Source organism: Engystomops pustulosus, chromosome 3, assembly GCF_040894005.1.
Source record: "Engystomops pustulosus chromosome 3, aEngPut4.maternal, whole genome shotgun sequence".
Lineage (NCBI taxonomy): Eukaryota > Metazoa > Chordata > Amphibia > Anura > Leptodactylidae > Engystomops > Engystomops pustulosus.
The window spans coordinates 215,896,990-215,919,600 of record NC_092413.1 but is presented as its reverse complement, the minus strand read 5'-3'; the positions used below and the strand labels follow the sequence as shown (position 1 = coordinate 215,919,600).

The 22,611-nt window shown below is 44.5% G+C and overlaps 1 protein-coding gene across 1 annotated transcript in view; it reads left to right on the top strand.

Moving 5' to 3' along the window:
- The window catches only part of TRAM2 (translocation associated membrane protein 2), a 21,785-nt gene extending 170 nt beyond the window's left edge, over positions 1-21,615 (top strand). Inside the window, exons 1-11 of the mRNA XM_072143799.1 lie at positions 1-3; positions 10,080-10,143; positions 11,854-11,963; positions 12,294-12,410; positions 13,430-13,488; positions 14,398-14,482; positions 17,219-17,289; positions 17,453-17,557; positions 17,682-17,825; positions 17,941-18,110; positions 18,993-21,615. The exon at positions 1-3 is cut by the window's left edge and continues 170 nt beyond it. Coding sequence (XP_071999900.1) covers positions 1-3; positions 10,080-10,143; positions 11,854-11,963; positions 12,294-12,410; positions 13,430-13,488; positions 14,398-14,482; positions 17,219-17,289; positions 17,453-17,557; positions 17,682-17,825; positions 17,941-18,110; positions 18,993-19,066 — 1,002 coding nt within the window. The 3' untranslated portion in view covers positions 19,067-21,615. The remainder of the gene's footprint in view (positions 4-10,079; positions 10,144-11,853; positions 11,964-12,293; positions 12,411-13,429; positions 13,489-14,397; positions 14,483-17,218; positions 17,290-17,452; positions 17,558-17,681; positions 17,826-17,940; positions 18,111-18,992) is intronic.
- The last annotated feature ends 996 nt before the right edge of the window (positions 21,616-22,611 follow it).

The following is a 22,611-nucleotide window of genomic DNA, read 5'->3' as shown; positions in this document are numbered from 1 at the left end:
GAGGTAGGAGGCTCCCCGTGCCCCCGGGTGCCCCTGGGCTGCAGAAGCTTCACCATCTCTCTGGATACTTTGTAGCAAGCCCGTTAACCCCTTGAGTGCGGACCCGTGCTCGCCCCCTGCTGGCGGGGTATGCAGGTCACTTTCTGTAGTCTGCACGAGTTCCCCTCACCCCCTGCCCCTTTAAGAAGCGTGTTAACCCCTGCAAGACTTCTTGCTGATGTGTCCCTCTTCCTGCATCATTTGCATGTACATCCTCTGTATCTGCAGCCTCAGGGCGACCACCCCTTTAATTAATGCCCCCCCCTCTTTAACCCCTTTTGCACTGCTGTGGACATTGCTGATGTGTCCATCTTTCTGCCTGTGTCTCCATGATGCCACCTAGTGGCGGGGTAGAGATGTTATATATTGGTAATATACGAATCAAACCTTGCACTTCTGGAGGTTTTCGCCTTCATCTGATTCTTCTGCAGTTAACCCCGTAATTTGCCTGCTGTGCCTGAGGATTTAACCCTCTCCTTGCCGGCTGGTTGTTTTGGGAGCTCTTCAGGCCGCTCTGTGTCCCTACACAACCCCAGATTAGACCCCGGCCCGGGCGCTAATAGGAGAGGCCTGATGTCATACTGGGAACACAACGCCGGCAAATCTACAGGTCCCAGCACGAACCAGCGCAGGGGCCCCTGGGACTAACATAGGGGACACTTTCATCTACTCTTCAGCTCTGTTCAGGTGTCATTGTTCTGTCTTCTTCTTTCCATACACAGCGCCACTCACGTCTATTGTCTGTGTGTGGTATTACAGATCAGTCTAGCTGCAGTACCGTACACAACCAGTGGACACGGGTGGTGCTGTGTCTGGGTATGAAGATGCCGCATTGTGGTACAATGATAAACCAAGGCTCTTACTAAGGAACCAACACAACTTCTGGCCTATTACTTACTTACTAAGACCTCATCCAACCAGTTACAAGACTGGCACTGACTGCCACACACCATTTTCTGATCTTTTATCACCTCTTTAAGTTTTCTATGTATATTAGATAACTATGTATGGATGAGGGACCGGTGAGGTCCTGCTTTGCGGAGATAATGGTGGCCTGTGAGGCTGTGGAGGTCTTTTGTGTTTTGAAACTGGGGTGGTCCTGCAAGCTGTGGAGTTGGTTAGAGTTCTCTGGTCTGTGGGGCTGAGGAGGTCCTGCAGGAGCTGGTGGCAGTGTGCAGGGCTGAGAGGTCCTTTGGGCTGCATAGCTGAGGTGGTCCAGTGAGCTCTGGGGTTGGTGGCGAACTGCGGGTGGCCCATGGAGCTGAATAGGTGCTATGGGCTGTAGGGCCATGTGGTTCTGCAGGCTGTGGAGATCCTGGTAGATTCTGTGAGGCCGAGGAGGTCCTGTGGGAGCTGGTGGCATCGTGTCGGCTGGTGTGGTCCTGGGGCTTTGGAGCCATGTGGTCCTGCGGGGCTGGTAAGGTCCTTTGGGATGCAGAGCTGAAGTGGTTCTGCAGGCGGTAGGGTAGATGGCATCTGGGGAGGTGCTGTGGGGCTTAGGAGGTCCTCGGGGCTTTGGAGCTGAGGTGGCCCTGTTAGCTGGGGATGTCCTTTGGGTGGTCTATGGAGTTGAATAGGTCCTATGGGCTGTAGGGTCATGAGGCTTTAAAGATGCTGGTAAGTTTTGTGCTGGTGGCTGTACTGGTCCTGTGAGCTGTGGGGCTAGTGGCAAGCTGGGGAGGTGCTGTGGGGCTTAGGAGGCCCTCCGGGCTGTGGAGCTGAGGTGGCCCTGTTAGCTGGGGATGTCCTTTGGGTGGCCTGTGGCGTTGAATAGGTCCTATGGGCTGTAGTGCCATGTGGTTCTGCGGACTGTAGAGATGCTGGGTAGGTTCATTGCTGGTGGCATTGTGTTGGCTGGTGGCTGAGGTGGTCCTGTGAGCTGTGGGGCTAGTGGCAAACTGGAGGTGCTGTGGGGCTTCTGGCGGGGAAATAATTGCTTTCTGTTGGCTGTGGAACTGAGGTGGTCCTGTGAGCTGTGGGGCAGGTGGTGGATTGGGGATGTCCTGCTGGTGGCCTGTGGAGCTGAATAGGTCCTATGGGCTGCGGGGGCATGTGGTCCTGCAGGCTGTGGTAGGTTCTGTGGGACTGAGGAGGTCTGGGGCTGGTGGTGAGCTGGGGATGTCCTGTGGGTGGCCTGTGGAGCTGAATAGGTCCTATGGGCTGCGGGGGCATGTGGTCCTGCAGGCTGTGGTAGGTTCCGTGGGGCTGAGGATGTCCTGCGGGTGGCCTGTGGAGCTGAATAGGTCCTATGGGCTGTGGAGGTCCTGTCGTTCTCATGCATTGCTGTAAGTCATTGCGGAAGGGGCCTTTTTCTGTGTGTTGATGACGGATCATGGATAGTTCTCGTTGTTCCTTCCTGATCTGGGCTGCAGTTTGTTCGTGAGTCACATTCAAGTGCCCTGTGTCTAGACGGAGTCTCTATATAAGGAATCTTCTATGATCCAATCTTTCCATCAAACTATCGGTCCAGCAGCAAAGACGATGGGGCTGCAGTATCTGACTAGCGCCCTCTGTGTGGTTATGGCTGTGTTGGGTACTACAGCTCAGCGCCAGATGACCACCACATAGAAACGTGTGATATAAATGCATCTAAACAATTAGACTTCAGTTGAAGTTTTGGTCATTCACAGAAAGCAAGCAGAGGTCATTTCATTCTTCCATGAGTAAGATTATCTACATGTTATAGCAGGATCTACTTATAATCAGCCGGACCTCCTGCAATCAGTAGGTGTTCCATTTCCCTGCAGTGCCCCCGAAGGAAAAATGAAGTAATTACACAATGTCTATTGATATTAATGTGGGGTCTGTAATGCAGGATTGGGCGGGGATATTCTATGAGTATCCTGGGAAGAAGACCCCCTACTTGAACTTCAAATTGCCTTAAAGAATGTATAGGACATATGATTTCTAAACTGGACAACCCCTTTAAAGAGGAAATAACTTTTATTTACAGTATTTATTTAATAAAATATGTCTATATTAATGCTATCTTGCAGCTTTCTCTCTGACCACTTAACCTAACACCTCCTGTTCTGTAGAGATCACTTCTCACCATCCATGTCATCAACGCAGGCAGGATTATGACGACAGGTGACGCCAATAGATGGTTAATAATCCACAATGGGTAATGTCACAGCTCGCCTGCTCCATCCTTCCCTGCACAGGTCACTGAGCATGCTCACAACACTCTCTTATGACTCTCCAGACAACAGATTCAGACGCGAGACCTAAAACTATAGCAATTACACTGATCCAATTCCCCTTGTAGCAGCAAGTCATGAGTGGCACCAAAAATCTGCACCTTTTAAAGGGGTTGTCCGCTTTTTATTAAACCCCTTTCGTTAGACAGGTCCTTTTGATAACTTCAGGATTTCCCAGTTCTCACCATGCAATTTGCATACATACACAGATTCCTCTCTCACTGCTTTAGACTCTCCTTATGGCGTCTCCCATTGTGCCGCTTTCTCTCACAGTCCCTCTCTCTGACAGAGACTGGGAGAGGGGGAGGGAGCAGGATGAGTCATAATCTCCTGCTGCAGCTCCTCCTATTCATCAGAGCTCAGACATGTAGACAAAGAATCATGGAGAGTCTGCACACACCACAAAAGTAAGAAGCAGGACTCATTCAGTGACAATCTTCATGGCAGTAAAGGTACATGGGCAGCTTATGGAAAAGAGTGGTCAACCCCTTTAAGTTTCGGTATAAGAGGATCATCAGCTGGTGTACCTGTATGAAGGGACAGCTGCGATTTTGCTTTGATGCTTCTTTGCTAAGGGCTCTATACATATAAGGCGCACGATCAATAAATGCTTAAAGGGAACCTACCACCACAAATTTACCTATAAAGGTAGATTGGGTGGTAGGTGGATCAATGGGACGTGAGGATGGCCCTTTTAAGGGCTAATCCTCACGTCCCCACACTTTTTTGTTAACTTTTATTAGACATATATTCAAATTTACTTATGCGGCTACTGGGGCGTGGAGTAGCCGCATCTGAGGTTACACGAGGCGGCTACTCCACGCCCCGGTAGCCTCTTTTCTCCTCCTACTCACCCATCTTCGGGGCGCAGCTCCGCGTAGCTGCGCGCCCTCGTCCAGCGATCCTGCCGTCTGCGCATGCGCAGAAGAGCAGGCCTGCGCAGTCACTGCTCTGAAACAGGCATGCGCAGACGGCCCCTCTCCATAGCGATATATGGCCACGGCGCCGTAATACGGGAAAAGATAGGACCTGTCCTATCTTTTCCCGGGCTACGGAGCGGTACGGTGCCGCACTTGTGCTGCACCGTACCGCTCCCGTAGGGCGCCGTGAGCCCATAAAAGTGTAAGGGGGACGTATATCGGCTGTATATACGTCGGCCGTATATACGTCCCCCATACTGTAGTCTGAATGTAGCCTTATAGTCCGAAAAATACGGTAATACCCTAATGGGTCTGCTTTTTCCTGCAGGACTCCCTCCATACACTTCTGTGGGCCTCGCTGTCCGATGTGAATCCCCCTTTAAGCACTTCCATATCCTTCTTCTTCATCACAGATCTTGGTAGAGATTGACCTGTGTAATAGGAAAGCTGCAGAAATTGGAATTAAGCTTTGGATGTGACTAGAGTAGAAGAGATGAGACTTAGTATAAAAAGAAGGAGAAATTGCTGTTTTCTGCCTGTACCCCGGGGGTGGGGGGTGAGGACCTCCTGCTGGACTTGCACCCCCTGCTGTTGGGAAATGTAAAGATTATCTGCAGGTCAGATGTGGTAAACACTGGAGCTCCTGACCCCTGGCAGTGATGTAACACCATGACCCCATGTCACATCTATGAATTATCTCCAGTGCTCAGATGCCCGGTAGGAAGTTCCGCAACTCGTGTGTTGCGACAGACTTCCCTGGTAGGATTTCCAAATCGCGGCTGTAATGACTTCTGCCTGTGTGTGCTGCAATATTACTAACATAACCGCTGGAATGTAAGAGAATTTAGTGTTGGGGTGCAGGGGGAATAAAAATCTGTAAAATTTATTTTTTAAGAATTAGAATTATTAAATGCACCGTTTGCTAGAAAATGTAATATACATAAAATATTGCAATATGGGAAAAGATCTTAGAATAAATTAAAAATGTGAATATTATTCATTACTTTATATGTTATATTATCAATATATATATATTTTTTTTCATTATTATTTTATATATTTTTCATTTTCTGATTTTATTGCAATTTTTATATATTTTCTAAATTTGTTTTTTTTTTACATTTTTATATTGTTATTTTTTCACACAATTGGGTTAGTTTGTATTAGTATGATTTCTTTTTTTTATTTATATTTTTTTGGTTTTTATAATAAATATATATATATTTTTCATATACAATTTTTTTTTTTTTTTTTTTTTTTTAATTTTGCTTTACTTTAACCCATTTATCACAAATATATTTTCCCCAAAAATTCAGAGAAACTCCCAACTTTCCTCCCACGTCTGCTGGATTCTATTCTGTACGAGATACAACTTCTGGGACTTCTTCTCTTGGTTATCATTTCTCTGTTATTCCTTCTACAAATCCATCAATAAATTGTCACCTGGGTGTGACTAGTGAGGGTCCTGTTATTACTTTCAGCGCTGACACTCCCAGACTATGTAGGGACACCCCCCCCCCCCCCCCCCGATGGGTAAAATGGTACATCTCAACTGACAATTTTTCCAATATTTCCCAGTCGATAATAGTTTGCTTTAAAAAAAAAAAAAAACGTTTTTTCCAATATTGTTGTATTTTTAGGTACATACAGGCATCAGTAGAGAGGAGCGGATAGAAATATACATAAATCCTACAAAGTATTTGAAAACTTTTTTTTTTTAATTAAAAAAAAATGTATTCTATTTTGAAAAAAGGGTTTTTTATAATTTTATTTTTTTTTTAATAAGCTTTTATACTTTGGCTTCTTTTATATTTCTTATGTTGTGGATGAAAGAATTTTTTTAAATTTTATTTATTTTTTTTATTTTTGAATCCCCTCCTATCACCCGGATCCTGCTGGAGACGAGAGGGAATAATACCGTCCTCTCAGTTTCCTTCTCTCCCTGCAGGAAGTTAAAGCCCGCTCTGTGTGCGCCTCTCGCTTCTGCCAAAATATGATTGGAATGTGTCTCTCTGAGAGAAGGGCGAGAATTTTTTTTTTTTTTTTTCTTGCTGGAAGTTCAGGAGTTTTGGGCTTTGAGTGACTGCAGTGTCTGAAACAACCCGGCTCTTGTACACCTGGCTCATGGGGAAAACCCGCTCCTCTGTCCATGGCAGTAAATGGGGGGGGTTCTTCCATGGGTTTTTTCCCTTCCCTCCTGGCTGCCACGTTTCCAAAACTGAATGGATTAAAGCTGAACCCAAGGTGGTGGAGCAGGAGGGGGGGGGGGGGGGAGCCGAAAAATGAGGTTATTGAATAACACCCGTCCTGCTGCTCTCTACGAATGTAGAAGTGAGAAACTTATTTCCTCCCCAGGACGTAACCGAAACGTGAACTGTAAGGCGAGCGCCATGAAGGGCAAATATGTATTTCGTGTATTTTTTTTTTTTTATGTACTTTTAAAAAAAAAACTTTATTATTTTTAAAATATTTATTTCATTTGTAATTTCCACACATTTCTGTAAAATATTCCACTGCCCCCTGGAATACAGAGGATGGACCCGTCTTCTTCCACCGCCGCGCCACCCGCCCGACCCCCCCCCCCCCCGGATAGCCCGAGGCAGGGCTGGGTGTCGGATCCCCACCATCAGATACTCCTAGTCTTATCTTGATGATAGTTGGTCTGAAATATGGCTCCGGGGCACAGAATACCTAGTAGGCACACGCCTGATCTAAAGAGAAGCTGCCTCTATGAGCATGCTGAATAATCTGCAGGCAGCATGTTATAGAGCAGGAGGGGGCTTCCCTTAAGACCTTATCATTTGTATTTTATAATATATTTGTATTTATTATATATGCTGAGAGGTGACACCTTCCTGACTTTACAGTACAGAGAGAGTATCGATAACAGTTTTATACTGATTGATAAATCTGCTCTATAACATGCTGCCTGCAGATAGGAAGCTATGTACAATCTGCTCAGCTCCTCCTGCTCTATAACATGCTGCCTGCAGATAGGACACTATGTACAATCTGCTCAGCTCCTCCTGCTCTATAACATGCTGCCTGCAGATAGGACACTATGTACAATCTGCTCAGCTCCTCCTGCTCTATAACATGCTGCCTGCAGATAGGAAGCTATGTACAATCTGCTCAGCTCCTCCTGCTCTATAACATGCTGCCTGCAGATAGGGCTATATATACAATCTGCTCAGCTCCTCCTGCTCTATAACATGCTGCCTGAAGATAGGACACTATGTACAACCTGCCCAGCTCCTGCTGCCCTATAACATGCTCCCTGCAGATAGGACACTATGCAATATCTGCTCAGCTCCTCCTGCTCTATAACATGCTGCCTGCAGATAGGACACTATGTACAATCTGCTCAGCTCCTCCTGCTCTATAACATGCTGCCTGAAGATAGGGCACTATATACAATCTGCTCAGCTCCTCCTGCTCTATAACATGCTGCCTGCAGATAGGACACTATGTACAATTAGCTATGTCCCTCCTACTCTATGTAACAAGCTACTCTATAATATTCTATTTTTTGATCAAATATTCCTTTTAAGGATGCGGCAGTTTTTTGTTTTGTTTTTCATTGTTAGGAAACTCATGGAGTCATGAGTATTATACAACATTACAGTATTATAAAGAACAATTTTGTGCCATTGCATTCCCGTAAGTAGCCCCCCCTGGGCGGAGGGGTAGGAGGACGGTAAGAGATGGAGACCTGGTTGTTGATGTGTCAGGTGGTGTAAGGGCATCTCCACCCTCGAGATCTCCGTTGTTGATGCAGTCGGCAGTGAGGGGCTCATGTCTGGCGTCCGAATGTTTGGGATCCCTCGGAGGTTTGGGAACCCAACATTGGGTGATTTTTTTCTGCTGGGATGGGCCTAGGGAAGGGGTAGTACATGAATTGGCGATGAGGTAGGTGCAGGTTAGAGAGACATGCAGGACCTCCTCTAAGTTACCAGACCCCATTTCTCATCCGATTTGGATCGGTTACTTTGTTACTGTGTCAGTATGTTAATGTTATGGAATTCTAGGCCCTCCTTATCATAATCCTTAAAGATCTTAATTGTTGGGCCCCCAGACATGAGGTTCGAATAACTGTCTACTATGGAAAGGTCTTCATGGATGGTCAAATCGAGGAGTTAGCCGGGTGTTCACTTTTTGATACACTGGAAATTTTTCGATACATTGTCTACACAGACGCAGTGATGTGTAAGGGTTAAATCCGTCTTCTCAGGCTGGTGGTATTCAGCAATGTCCTGAGACACAATGTCTATCTGGTCCCTGGTAAGATGATCTGGTGAGAAGATGCACCCAGTGTTGTCTGGGACATTGTTTGTGTGTTACTAAGCAACGTTATAAAGGAAGCATTCAAGGAAATATGGTAAATGGACAACTCCGCAATGTGTCAGACGGGAGGAGATTACACAAGGAGGTTCATTTCACTGGGAAGGATTATCCCGACACTTAGGAAAACAGGTTTGAGAATTTACAAGATGAGACTAAAAATAGCAAAAAATGTGCAAGTCGCGTTATATAAAGTTATTCCAGGAAGAAATCATTAGCTGAATCATAGTAGAGATTTAACTTCTTCCTACATACTGCCCCCTATGTACAAGTATATAACTACTATAATACTGCCCCTATGTACAGGAATATAACTACTATAATACTGCCCCCTATGTACAGGAATATAACTACTATAATACTGCCCCCTATGTACAAGAACATAACTACTATAATACTGCCCCCTATGTACAAGAATATAACTACTATAATACTGCCCCCTATGTACAAGAATATAACTACTATAATACTGCCCCCTATGTACAAGAATATAACTACTATAATACTGCCTCCTATGTACAAGAACATAACTACTATAATACTGCCCCCTATGTACAAGAATATAACTACTATAATACTGCCCCCTATGTACAGGAATATAACTACTATAATACTGCCCCCTATGTACAGGAATATAACTACTATAATACTGCCCCCTATGTACAGGAATATAACTACTATAATACTGCCCCCTATGTACAGGAATATAACTACCATAATACTGCCCCCTATGTACAGGAATATAACTACTATAATACTGCCCCCTATGTACAGGAATATAACTACTATAATACTGCCCCCTATGTACAGGAATATAACTACCATAATACTGCCCCCTATGTACAGGAATATAACTACTATAATACTGCCACCTATGTACAAGAATATAACTACTATAATACTGTCCCCTATGTACAAGAATATAACTACTATAATACTGCGAGCAATATAACCTGTTGGTTTTGTAAATCCTTTATAATAATCCATCATTGTCTCATGTCATCCTATAAACTATAACTGTGGATGATGAGGACATATCTCATATACTGGAGTAATATGTTTTTTTAAAACAATGGCAACTAATTGTGTGTGACCTCACTTCATTGGAGGATAATCCTGGGCGGTCCCTTGTGGGCGGGGGTTGGCCCTAGGGTAAAGCGGGTGTCACACAGTGTCAATCCTGTGTCGCCCTCATCTTGTGTACATTGGAGGAAAACTATTTGGAGAAGTCTTTGTGCTAATACCTGGAGGCTCCAGCCATCAATGTGACATAATCCGCACGTCTAATGAGGGATTTAATCACTTGTGTAAATACGGGGACACTCCCTCGCTTTTGGCTGTGACTAAAATAATTATCTCTTTGCGCTTAATTAAAATATTTAAAAATAATCAACCTCGGTTAACTCTTTACTAACTGACTCGTCGTTTTTTTTTTTTTTTTTTTTCTTTTTTTCTTTTTGTAGTTTTATTACCTCAATTTCTATTACTTTATATTTAGGTCTTGAGAATTTTTATACATTTTGTATTTTATTTTAGATTTAATTTTTTTTTTCAATTTAATTTTTTTTTTCTGTTACAGGTCACTGCTAAAACTGCCTTTATCTTCATCTTACCTCAGTATAACACCAGCATCCAGTCTCTCGGTAAGTCCGCCTTCTATCGACAGAACGGGCTGTTGGGAGGGCGGGGCTAGACTGCTTTACTGGCCACTATCTTGAATCTGTCCATAGCTCCTCCCTCTCTGAGTGACAGCTGTTGAAGTCTTTTACTTAGAGTAGGGCAGTGATGGCGAACCTTTTGGGGACAGAGTGCCCAAGCTACAACCAAAACCCACTTGTATGTCGCAAAGTGCCAACATGACAATTTAAGCAGTAACATATTGATCCCTTCTGTATCACAGATTTTAAACATATTGCTGTCCCAAGTTCAGCAATACAATAGAAAGATTATGGAGAAATGTGGATTGTAGCTTCCCTCCAGGGTCCCCTGAAGAGGAAGAATCAAGGGAACCAGAGCAGGAGCTCCAATGACAATCCAACTCTATCCACACCTTCTTACTCCTCCGGTAGTCCTGGCAGCCAAGGATGTCACTTTAAAATAGGTCTGAGCATGGCACGTCCTTGGCTGTCTTGGACCACAGGAGGAAGCCTTGAGTCCTATCTGGCAAACTCTGTGTTGGGGTGAAGGCCTGGGTGCCCACAGAAAGGGCTCTGAGTGCCACCTCTGGCACCCGTGCCATAGATTCGCCACCACTGCAGTAGGGGATGGGGTAAGGGGAGCAGCTCAGTGCTGGGAGCTAAGAACACAGCAGTGTGAGGACATGAATGTAATGTTTAAACTGATAAAGAATATGGAGGAGCTTGTTTATATAATGTGTAACTAATGCTCTTATTACCCATCCCTTGCTCAGAGCAGAGGGAGGTTCCTCTTACACGGCGAGCCCCTCCTATGAGCGGGGAAAGGGGTTCCTCTTACACGGCGAGCTCCTCTTATGGGCGGGGAAAGGGATTCCTCTTACACGGCATGCCCCTCCTATGGGAGGGGCAAGGGGTTCCTCTCAGGTGGCGAGCCCCTCCTAATGGGGGGAAGGGGTTCCTCTTAGGCGGCGAGCCCCTCCTATGGGTGGGGAAAGGGGTTCCTCTTAGGGGGCGAGCCCCTCCTATGGGTGGGGAAAGGGGTTCCTCTTAGGCGGCATGCCCCTCCGATGGGCGGGGAAAGGGGTTCCTCTTACGCGGCATGCCCCTCCGATGGGCGGGGAAAGGGGTTCCTCTTACACGGGGAGCCCCTCCGATGGGCGGGGAAAGGGGTTCCTCTTAGGCGGCGAGCCCCTCCTATGGGGGGGGGGGTTCCTCTTAGGCGGCGAGCCCCTCCTATGGGTGGGGAAAGGGGTTCCTCTTAGGCGGCGAGCCCCTCCTATGGGTGGGGAAAGGGGTTCCTCTTAGGCGGCGAGCCCCTCCTATGGGTGGGGAAAGGGGTTCCTCTTAGGCGGCGAGCCCCTCCTATGGGTGGGGAAAGGGGTTCCTCTTAGGCGGCGAGCCCCTCCTATGGGTGGGGAAAGGGGTTCCTCTTACGCGGCGAGCCCCTCCTATGGGAGGGTCAAGGGGTTTCTCTTGCATGGCGAGCCCCTCCTATGGGAGGGGCAAGGGGTTCCTCTTAGGCGGCGAGCCCCTCCTATGGGAGGGGCAAGGGGTTCCTCTTAGGCGACGAGCCCCTCCTATGGGGGGGGTTCCTCTTACACGGCACCCCTGTTGAAGGATGGAGATATTCCCTTGTCCCCTACCATCAGATAGTATATGGATTATCTGTCCTTGTATATTCTGGAGACTGACTAACTATATACTTTCCCATTCTAGATGGAGAGATCTCCTACTATCACTATGGTGCTAAAGACCTGGTCACCATCTTGTTCTATGTGATCATTGCCATCATTCTGCACGCCATCGTCCAGGAATACGTCCTAGATGTAAGTAACGGGATCTACACTGTGGGTGTTCACACGAAGGGGGTGGGGTTATGCTAATTGAGTATATGTCCTGCCATTTTCACAGAATATAACTTCATAGGATGTGATTATTTTTGTCCAATCATCTTCTTCTATAAAGTAACCTGTGTCCTGTCTGGGTGATCAGGTGGTCACAGGAAGTTGTATCTGCTGTAGACCCTCCCTCCCCAATGCTCTGACTAGTAATGGGTTTCTTGTACTCAGTGTAGCTAAATATGTTTCACTATGTCCCCAGTTTTAATAATATGCTATAAATTTTTGAAAAATAATTTTTTTGTATGACCTCCATAGAAAATAAACAGGCGCCTCCACCTCTCCAAGGTCAAGCTGAGCCGCTTTAATGAATCCGGGCAGCTGGCGGCTTTTCACTTGGCCTCCATGATTTGGAGTCTGTACGTTGCGGCAACGGTGAGTAATGTTAATTGTAATTTGCCAACTTTTTGTTCCAGTGCCGATAAAGAGGGGTGTGGCCAATTAACACAAAGGGGTGTGTCATGCCCCAAATCGGGACATCGTTTTAAACATATTAGTTTGGCAAATTTCTGCAAGTCTCCTTCTCCCTTTTTTGGAATTATTTTCCTAAAAATACTCCATACTGTTCTCCAGTCACATCCAGAGCTGCATGTGAATCGCCGGTTCTTGTTATAAAGACTACATCTCCCACAATGCATTACAAGACAACAACCAATGTACTGTCAGTGCTTCATCTTAGGGAAAAAGTATTATAAAACCTATACCAAGGGCTCGGGTTATTTTTTTTTGGGTGCCCTTATTTCATAGTCCGTTTTGTGGGACAAAATGAATTCTCTGTGACAATTTATGCATTTTGTGACTTTTGTGGGACAAAATAACATTCTGTGTGACACAAAATTGTCCTTTGTGCAATAGTATTTTGTCATTTTGTAGTCAAACAATTATATTTTGTGATGCAAAATACATTCTGTAAAGGTAGAATTGATTTTTGTGCACACAAAAATGATCTGATTACTGACAAAATGTATGTTGCGTGGCCCAAAGTAGATTTTGTGATGGCACCTATCAATGTTGTGTCCTTAGTATGACTTCAGCAATCACAAAATTCATTTTGTGTCACAGAACACATTTTGTGTCCATAAACTGCATCCCCCAGTGTTGTGGCTTGGATTGGGTCAGTACAGAACATCTGTAGGCTCTCAATTGAGATCCCATAATGCCCCACTCTAGATGCAAATGGCACATGTCCAGCAGTGAAGAATGGCTCAATATGCCGTGTGTTACAAAGACTGTGATGCCTGTTACTGCAATCTGTAGAATTCTGAACGCAGCTTTGGATGTGTTTGGAGTATAAAAGGAGATTTTTAACAAAGCTTTATTGGCAGATTATAAAATAAGATTTTGATGGATATTTCTGCTTTAAAACTTATAATTTGTACTCTCTTTCTCTCTAGGAAGGTTATTTATCCAGTCCAAAGACCCTCTGGGAAAGTTACCCCCATGTGTATTTACCGTAAGTAGCATTGACCGATTTTTTTCATGTGCAGGCGGTCTCCAAGTTAAGGACACCCGACTTACAGATGACCCCTAGTTACAGGCAACCTCTTTGCCCCTGTGACCTCTGGTGAACTCCCTGGATGTTACTTTAGTCCCAGGCTGTAAGGTGTCTGTAATGAAGCTTTATTGATCATCCGTGTTCCCAAGTAATCCACAATTTTTTTTACATCTATTTGTCACTAGGACCAAAATATTGGCTAGACTTACTAAATATACAGTTCCGACTTACATACAAATTGGGCAGCAGGGTGGCTCAGTGGTTGGCACTAAAGCCTTGCAGCGCTGGGGTCCTGGGTTCAAGTCTTAGGGTCAACATCTGCAAAGAGATTGTATGTTCTCTCCGTGTTTGCGTGGGTTTCCTCTGGGTCCTCCGGTTTCCTCCCACACTCCAAAACACACTGGTAGGTTGATTAGATTGTCAGCCCCATTGAGAAAGGGACTGATCTGGCAAACTCTGTGCAGCGCTGCGTCATCTGTGTGCGCTATATAAAAATAAAGGAAATTCAACTTAAGAACAAACCTACAGAACCTATCCTGTACGCAACTCGGGGACTGTCTGTATTCCCTGTGTTTGCATGCGGATACTTGCCAACAGTCCTGAATTTTCAAGGACTGTCACAAACTTTCAAGCAAATTCAGGCATATCCTGTTCTTAAAATTGGGCCTCCTTACCCCTATTTTTCCAAATGTTAACCTGGTTTCATCCCACACTACAAAACCCACTAATGACTCCCTAAGAAATGTGGCCCAAGATGGTGAAAAAGACTGATGTCAGGGACTACGATGTGTGTACATATGTTTCTTCTATAGAAATAAAGTAATTGGTGCATTTGGATAATCTTCTCATTTTCCTTTTTCTATAAAGTTTTCAAGTGAAGTTCTTCTACCTGTGCCAGCTGGCGTATTGGCTGCACGCTCTGCCAGAATTATACTTCCAAAAAGTAAAGAAGGTAAGGGGTTTTTCTCTTTAAAATGTTTTCATTTTTTTCAAAATATAATGGATGGATTACGAATTCTTAAAGGGAACCTATCACCAGGGACCTCATTTTCACTACAGACAGGTTGCAGAAGCCCATCACACTTGCAGTGCACATCTGCCTTTCTGCTTTCTCTAAGCATTTGCATTACAATATAATTGTGTGTTATAACTTGCATTGCACCTGACAGAATCCTCTGTGTAGTCCCAGGGGTTGGGCTTTGATTTGGCTGCATTTCAAAAACAGCACATGACTTGCTGCAGATGTGCTGCATACTCCTCAGCTCTCAGCCCCCACCTTTGTGCTCCTGTACAGCTCCTGCTCCTTCAGAGGTCACAGCCTGGTGAGCTGACAACAGTGGGGGACGGAGGAACTGTACAGGAGCACAAAGGTGGGGGCTGAGAGCTAAGGAGTCTGCAGCACAGACAAGGCACATGTTGTATTTTTGTGTTTTGAAATGCATCCAAGCCCTGGGACTACACAGACAATTTTGTAGGGGTACAAGGTAAGTTATAAAACAATTATATTGTAATGCAAATGCTTCTGCAATATGTCTTTAGTGAAAATGAGGTCCCTGGTGACAGGTTTACTTTAAAGGAATTTTATGAATATTATAGCTCCTACAAGTCTGAAATCCACTTCCTACATTTGGTGCTAGAATCAGCTTCTGGGAGGGAGGGGGGAGGCGGGGTAAGACATGTCCCCTCTGCTGCTTTCAATCTGCGGTTTCAGGACCTTTGGAGGACCTTCAAAGGTCCTAAAATGACTCTTGTGCAGGTGTGTATTGAAAGCAGAAATACAGATAGATATACAGGGATTTCATGGGTGTAAGGTAATTTTTGGGCCCCGGGCTACCACGTAAACAGCCTGTATTTTAATCCACTACTGATGAGCTTGAAGGGGCGGCGATGTGACACAAGGCTTAAGAGGATACCCTCGTCACCCATACCCTGCCCTGCGCAGCGGGTAAAATTTATCAGGTTTTTTAGTAGATCATCAACTGCATCCAATCAGAACTGCGGGTGCACAGCTCCGTACACCAAAGTATGAAAATATTATTAGCGCCAGAAGAGGGCGAAATCCCCCTCCCCCCCCCCAATTTTTGTACAGGTTTTAATTTTTGTAAATGTGTGAAAACATTATAAAACGTATACAAATTTGGTACTGACCCAAAGAATAAACTAGACCTGTCATTCGGAGCGCACAGTGAAAGCCGTAAAATCCGAGCTCGCAAGAAAACGGCACAAATGCATTTTTTTCTCTGCATTTGGAATTTGTTCCTTGCTTTCCAGTACACGGCATGGAATATTATATACCGTCACTATGAAGTGCAATTTGTTACGCAGAAAACAAGCCCTCACACAGCTCTTTACGTGTAAAAATAAAAAAAAAAGTTATAGATTTTTAAAGGTGGGGAGTGAAAAATGGAAATGAAAAAAACAATAGAGGGCCAGGTCGTTGAGCAAAATTAAAAGCCAAGTGCTGATTGGTTGCTTTGGGGGACATATACAGTCTTATACATAAAAAAACACTTTGATATAAGGTCAAGTTTGATGTGGTCAGCGTGGGGTCTTTTAACCCTTTAATGTGTAACCCTGGAGCGTCTACAGTTGACGAAAAATATGACATCCGTCTAGAGGATTGATCAATTGATCATGGAGGCTCAGAAGTTGTGACCATGTGATCCCTGTGGGTTCCTGGCAGAAACTGACTGCTCGACCCCCGGTAGGAACAACTTGGATGCAGCAAGGAATTAACCGAGGCATCAAAGTGGTTTATTAGACTTTTTAGCCCATAGTGCTGTCTATGGCTGCTGTCTCACTACACTCTTGAGGCCTTGCAGGAGACGGGGCCTAGTTAGTGGCCTGGTAACATTTTGCTTGTAGACCTAATCCACGGCCTGGTTGCCATTGTCCCCTGTAGATTTGTTTCTGACCCAGTGATGCCCCAGTTTCCACGTGACCTTGATCTGAGGACACGGTCTTTTCCTATAAGCCGTATGTACAGAGAATAAAACCGCCTGCTGAAGTAATGATAGCCCCCGGCTCCTGGTCCAGGCCGCTTGTGGCGAGTCTCGGGAGGGTAATTACACGATGTGTAACCAGAGCAGGATGTGGACTCCACCACTTTGAGCTCCATTGTACGCGCCATAACCCTCTATAACACACGTGTCACTGAGTGTATCTGGAGTACTGACAGCTCGTCCTGGGGATTGTCCGCCAGGAGTCTCCTCACTCGTATAGTCATGATGGCTCCTAGTGATGTCCAGACTGAGATTGGTATCAATCCACATGTCGAGATAATTAAGGACAAGAACAAACTATCAGGAATAAATCAACCTCCTTAAATACTCTGTGCTACTGAGTACACAATGCTCTCCTCTACTTCTAATACACCCCACCCAATCCCACCTCACTGCCCCAAACAAATCTTCCCCCTTGGTGTAATCTTTACCAGATGTCAATAATGAGGGACAGGTCACTGCCTTGCACAAGGTCATCACACTCCTCTCCTGCTGCTGTCCAAATTCTTGTTGTTGTATGGTTTTACTGTAAAGTATTACTGATGATCCGCAGATAAAGACCAACACATAAGGATCTTTTCGAATGGAAATTAGATTTTGAGCTCCTCGGGGGCGGGCCTAAATTGTATAAATTGCCTTCAACTGTATCATGAATATGTGTTTTTTTTTTTTTTTTTTTTCTTTAGGAGGAAATCCCTCGGCAGCTTCAGTACATTGTACTTTATTTACTTCATATAGGAGGAGCTTATTTACTTAAGTAAGTGATTCTCCTTAATGTATACTATTGGCATATATTCGGTAAAATAATTAGGGGGTCCTAAAGCCTAAAAATAGCTTAGTGTAAGCTACAGCTTCATATCAGATCAGAAAATGAACCTCAGTGTCACCCTATTTGTCCCCCCCCCCCTTTGTCTCCACAGTTTGACCCGTTTAGGGTTGATATTGCTGTTACTACAGTCGGTGGCGGAGTTTCTCTTCCATATTGCGCGGCTTTTCTACTTCACTGATGAAAACAATCAAAAGCTGTAAGTATTGTTGGTACATGATTTTATATAACCCTGTGGGAAGAAGCCTCCACCCCAATTTAATTTACCCAAAATATGTCTTAAGTGATGTAAAAATTTTTCTGCTCGTGTGTCCTTTCTCCAGTTTTAACGCCTGGGCGGTGGTGTTCGTGGTCACCCGGCTCTTCACCCTCACTCTTTCTGTCCTGACGATTGGGTTTGGCCTTGCTAGAGCAGAGATCCACACTTTCAACCCAGACAAAGGCAACTTCAATACATTACTATTTAGGTAAGTTGGATTGTTGGCCCCAGCTGTTTTTGGCAAGAACCTATGACAACCAGGGTAGTCTTCTTGGCTTTCTTGTGTGGTGTTTTTAGAGATGTGTGGCTCTTGTCTTCTCCAGGATGTTTGTGTTGCTCATGATGTGCGTGTCGCAAACTTGGATGATGTGGCGATTCATCCACTTCCAGTTGCGTCGTTGGCGAGAGTGCTGCAAAGAACAGGCTGCTAAGAAGAGGCTTGCCGTAGCTGTCATGGCCAAGCAACAGGTCAAGATTCTTAAAAGGGATTCAGGTAAGGGATACAATCTCGGAAAGATAAACTATGAGAACTTTTGTTGCCAAGTGAAGTTGTCCACTTCTGGTGATGAGCAGTGCCAAAGTGTTCAGGTCTCTACTGAACAATGCAGGTTCAGGTCCCCGAACTCTCACTTCAGCTATAACTTGGCTCACTACTCCACCTATTAACACTCGCGAATGGTCCCACTAGGGCTGTGATGGCAAACCTTTTAGAGATCGAGTGCCCAAATTAGACCTAAAACACACTAGCTTTTCCCAAAGTGCCAACACAGCAATTTAGGCAGTAACAAACTTATTGCTCCAAGCCGCACTGGATGGATCACTACTTAGACTGCCTGAGACTGCAGGAAGGTGTCATGTCAGGCAAACTCTGTGCCTGGGAGAAAGCCCGCGTGCCCACAGAGAGGTCTCCGAGTGCCATCTCTGGCATCAGTGCCATAGGTTCGCCACCACTGCACTAGGGTGTTGGCTCTTTAAATGCTAATGACCGAGCCATTTCTCGAAGAGCCGTTGCTCTCCGCGACCTCATTGAGTAGCAATGATTCTCGTGAAGTAGTGGGGTGCATTTGCGCCGTTAGCATTTAAATGACATTGTGATTGAAAAAGTAGAGTGGTTACCCAGTCGTAGCCACCTGTGGTCACATCAAACTATGGCATTACATGCTATAAAAGATGGGTTGTGGCCGTTTCTGTTTTTAAGGAGCTTCCAGTTGGTCAACCACCTTCCAGATCAATGTTTCCACTACTATATATTTAGTCTTGTAGATGGATGTCGTTGGGTCACCAAGCTTATTGACATTCATCCTATTCCCTGTAGCCCATAGACTTTGTATATTTTAAAAACCGTTGGTCAAAATGTTTTTGAAAATTTCCTTAGGTTATCATGAAAACGGATTGATCAAAGCAGAAAATGGATCCACACCTCGACCGAAGAAAATCAAATCTCCGTAATAAGCAAAAAAAACCATTAAAAAAACCCAAGCCAAACACTCATATGACAGAGAATCGGGGGGGCACACCGAGGAGTGGGACTAGAGCTGTGCCTCGAACGCTGTCAACTTTTGTGCCCATTTTGGGCTACAATACAAAAAAAGTGCCTTCTAAGAATCCTTATTAGAAACATTTTGTTATGGTATTTAAAGAGCAAACATTTTTTTTGCTATGTGCCGAACTTGCCTTCAACCTGTACCTGGTACACTCGAGCCGCGGAGAGCGTGCGTTCCCTCCTTCTGAGCGGATTACAGTATTTCTTGTTTTTTGAAGCCTTTGCACAGTGAACATTTCCTTGCGTTGGTTACACCATTAACCGTTCCAGCTGGGGCACTACCTCCATTCACAGGCCCGTTCAGTGCTGTTATTGTTTCCTTCATTGTTCCACCACCGCTTGGATGTTGTGTATCCTACCTTGTCGGAAAGCATGTTGGTTTCTTCATTGTTCTTGCCCTTCTCTATTTTCACGGCTTAATAATTAACGAAAATTTGGGGAGTTTTTTTTGGAACTTGGCCATGATTTTTCAGTCACCTATTTTTGGCCTTGACTGGAAATTCTCTTTCTATTTCGGGAACTGCAGACGAATCGTCAAGTTGGGTCTTTGATCTCCTCAAGGATTCTATGGTCTTCTTGTGTGGTCAATGATGGATGTATTGGCCAAAAAAAGCTTCTTCAAGTGTCTCCTTAAGCCTCTGTCCACATTTGGGAGTTCCTTGTATGGAGTGAAGGATTACAAGTACCTCATAACATCTTCACGAGCTTGGTCAACCTTTTACATTGGTCAACTTTTTGCCTTGTACAACTGGATAAACCTTTCAACATGGTGAACCTCACATAGCCTAATCAACTTCGTGTACCAAAGGCCACAGAGCAGATATCTCCTCCTCAGTTCCTTCAGGCCAACCAGACTTGGAACCTTGGACATAAATGTTCTCGGCATTTTGCATCTTGAGTAGAAGACTGTGGTGATAATGTCTTGTGTAGAGATGAAGGTGCGCTCATTGCCTCGGAGAATTTTCATGTGTATAAATTGGTGAATGGAAACCAGTATAGGGTTGTTCAGGATTGGGGAACAGGGCTTTTCAGGTGACTGGAGCATAAATCATTTATTTTTGTGAATCCAAAATGTTGCAGAGCTTCTCGGCATCGCCTGTAGGTATAAAGATAAAGGAATTTGTTCTTCAGCTTTCAATGTTCCGCCAATCTGATTGGTTTCTAAAAAGCAAATTCTGATTTTGGTGCCTCCAGTAGCCTCTTCATCGCGAGTAATATGTGTTTTGCTCTCTACTGCTACTAGTGGTGGGAGGCTAGAATAGCAGTACATTGTTTTTTGTTTTCTGTCTTTCAGGTGCTTACGTTCTGTTGTTCCTAGGGATTTGTGTCATATATGTGAGCAGTCCAGATATATATCTGGACTGCTCATGTAAGTTAATATGCTGGACCCTGGTTGTATCCATCTGCTGGCAAAATGCCTTATGCCAGTTTGGTTGTAATGTGAAAAGTCAATATTGTGGTGTATCCCTTCAAGGGCTTCCCCACTTTGGATAATCTTGTGTTTAGAGATTTGAGCACGGGCCCATACACAATGTCGGTACAATATGCCGCAGACTTAAAAATAATCCCCAATAAATTTCTGCCTGATCATTCCCACGGTATATCTATCAACAGGAAAGCTTGGAGACCACCACCATGGCGGCCATTACTGCCACCCAGCTAGAATCTGCCTCAGGTTATATAATCTTCAGTGATACTTTTAAAGGAGTTTCCAATTTTGGTAAAATATGCCCCCCACTCCTTTCCCATGGTAGTGTCTGGTAACTTGCTCGATACCACACATAACCCACAGATGATTGTGGAGGCTTTTTTCGAAAGCGGACATGTCGTGGACAAACGCACAATTTGTTGTTCATAGCAACCAATCACAGTGCAGGTTTCTTTTCATAAAGAGAGTTTGGAAAATAAAAGCTGTGACGTGATTGGTTGCTACTAGTGATCTGTTCGAGAAATGTAGTTCAAAATGGCTGCTTCCACTGTATCTTGGGAAAGATGTTGATGAAGTCCTGTCCTCTTAAAACGCCCACTGTTGGGAACATGCAAAATCGAGCCCAATTTGTCTCAAGAGTAAATCTTCGTTATTTGTCAACACTGAGAAATTTGGCAAGTTTATTGTGGCGGCCATCTTGGTGGTGATCTAAAGGAACCTATCACAGCTCTGCTTTTGTAATTTATTCGGTTTTGAAATCTGAAAGCTGCACTGTGATTGGTGTTTATTGACATTAAGTACATTTTCTTTTAGTTTTACCCTATTTATATATAGAATTAAAAAACCCTGTGGTCATATTACACGTTATTACATATGTGACTGAAATTGTAGCGGTGCCAAATGGGGTATTGGATGCTCTCTGCTTCATTCCAAAAACAGCGCCACACTAGGTTGTATGTGGTATTGCATTATTTGACTCCATAGAGCTACAAGTGCAATACCATGCCTCACCTATAAATGGGAGGGGGGGGGGGGGTCACTCTTTAAAGGGGTTTTTCTTGTCTCTTTTCCCTTTAAGGCAACAGAAAAATGCATGGTAATGCCATAAATTACATTTTTGATGATTATAATTAATAAATATAATTTTTTTTTTCTCAAAAATTTGCAACATTTTTGGTTAAAATGGCCTTTATGGGAAAACTAGTCTTACAATTCTCCTAGGTCACTGGTTTTGGGGTGTAGTTATGATCACAAGTCCCAGCATGCTCAGGAATTGTAGGCAGAGTGGATATTGTATCCCAATGGAAGCACTTGAGAAGTCCCTTAGTTATAAACAGTCTGGCAAAGGTTGCAGGAGGGTGCAGCGGTCCAGATGTTGTAGTTCCCCTAGTTATACACAGTCTGGCAAAGGTTGCTGGAGGGTGCAGCAGTTCTGATGTTGTAGTTCCCCCTAGTTATACACAGTCTGGCAAAGGTTGCAGAAGGGTGCAGGGGTCCTGATGTTGTAGTCCCCTAGTTATACACAGTCTCGCAAAGGTTGCAGGAGGGGGCAGGGGTCCTGATGTTGTAGTCCCCTAGTTATACACAGTCTCACAAAGGTTGCAGGAGGGTGCAGGGGTCCTGATGTTGTAGCCGATGTCCTCTTTTGGTGTCTTCCTCGTTTCCCACTCATTTACATGTTTCCAATCAATGCAAACTAACGAGCTGACTGTAATTTTCAAAGGACCAAACAAAACCTCAAGGGAATCTGCGTATCTTTATCGTTTCGGCCTCCATCTTGTCCTCTTCTTATATTCTAAGTGCCTTTTATCGCTCTAATTTTTTTTTTTTTTATAATGTTACGTTTTTTTCTTGTTGAACACGGGAGGGGGATGGGGAACATTTTATACAGACGATTGTTCAATTTTGTAAACCGACTGTTATTTTCAAAAAATAAACGGTGTAGAAGCAACATGGCGCCCGTGTGTGTGTTTACTTTTTATGTTAATTTATTTTACATTGAAATATCCTTCAGTCTCTTCC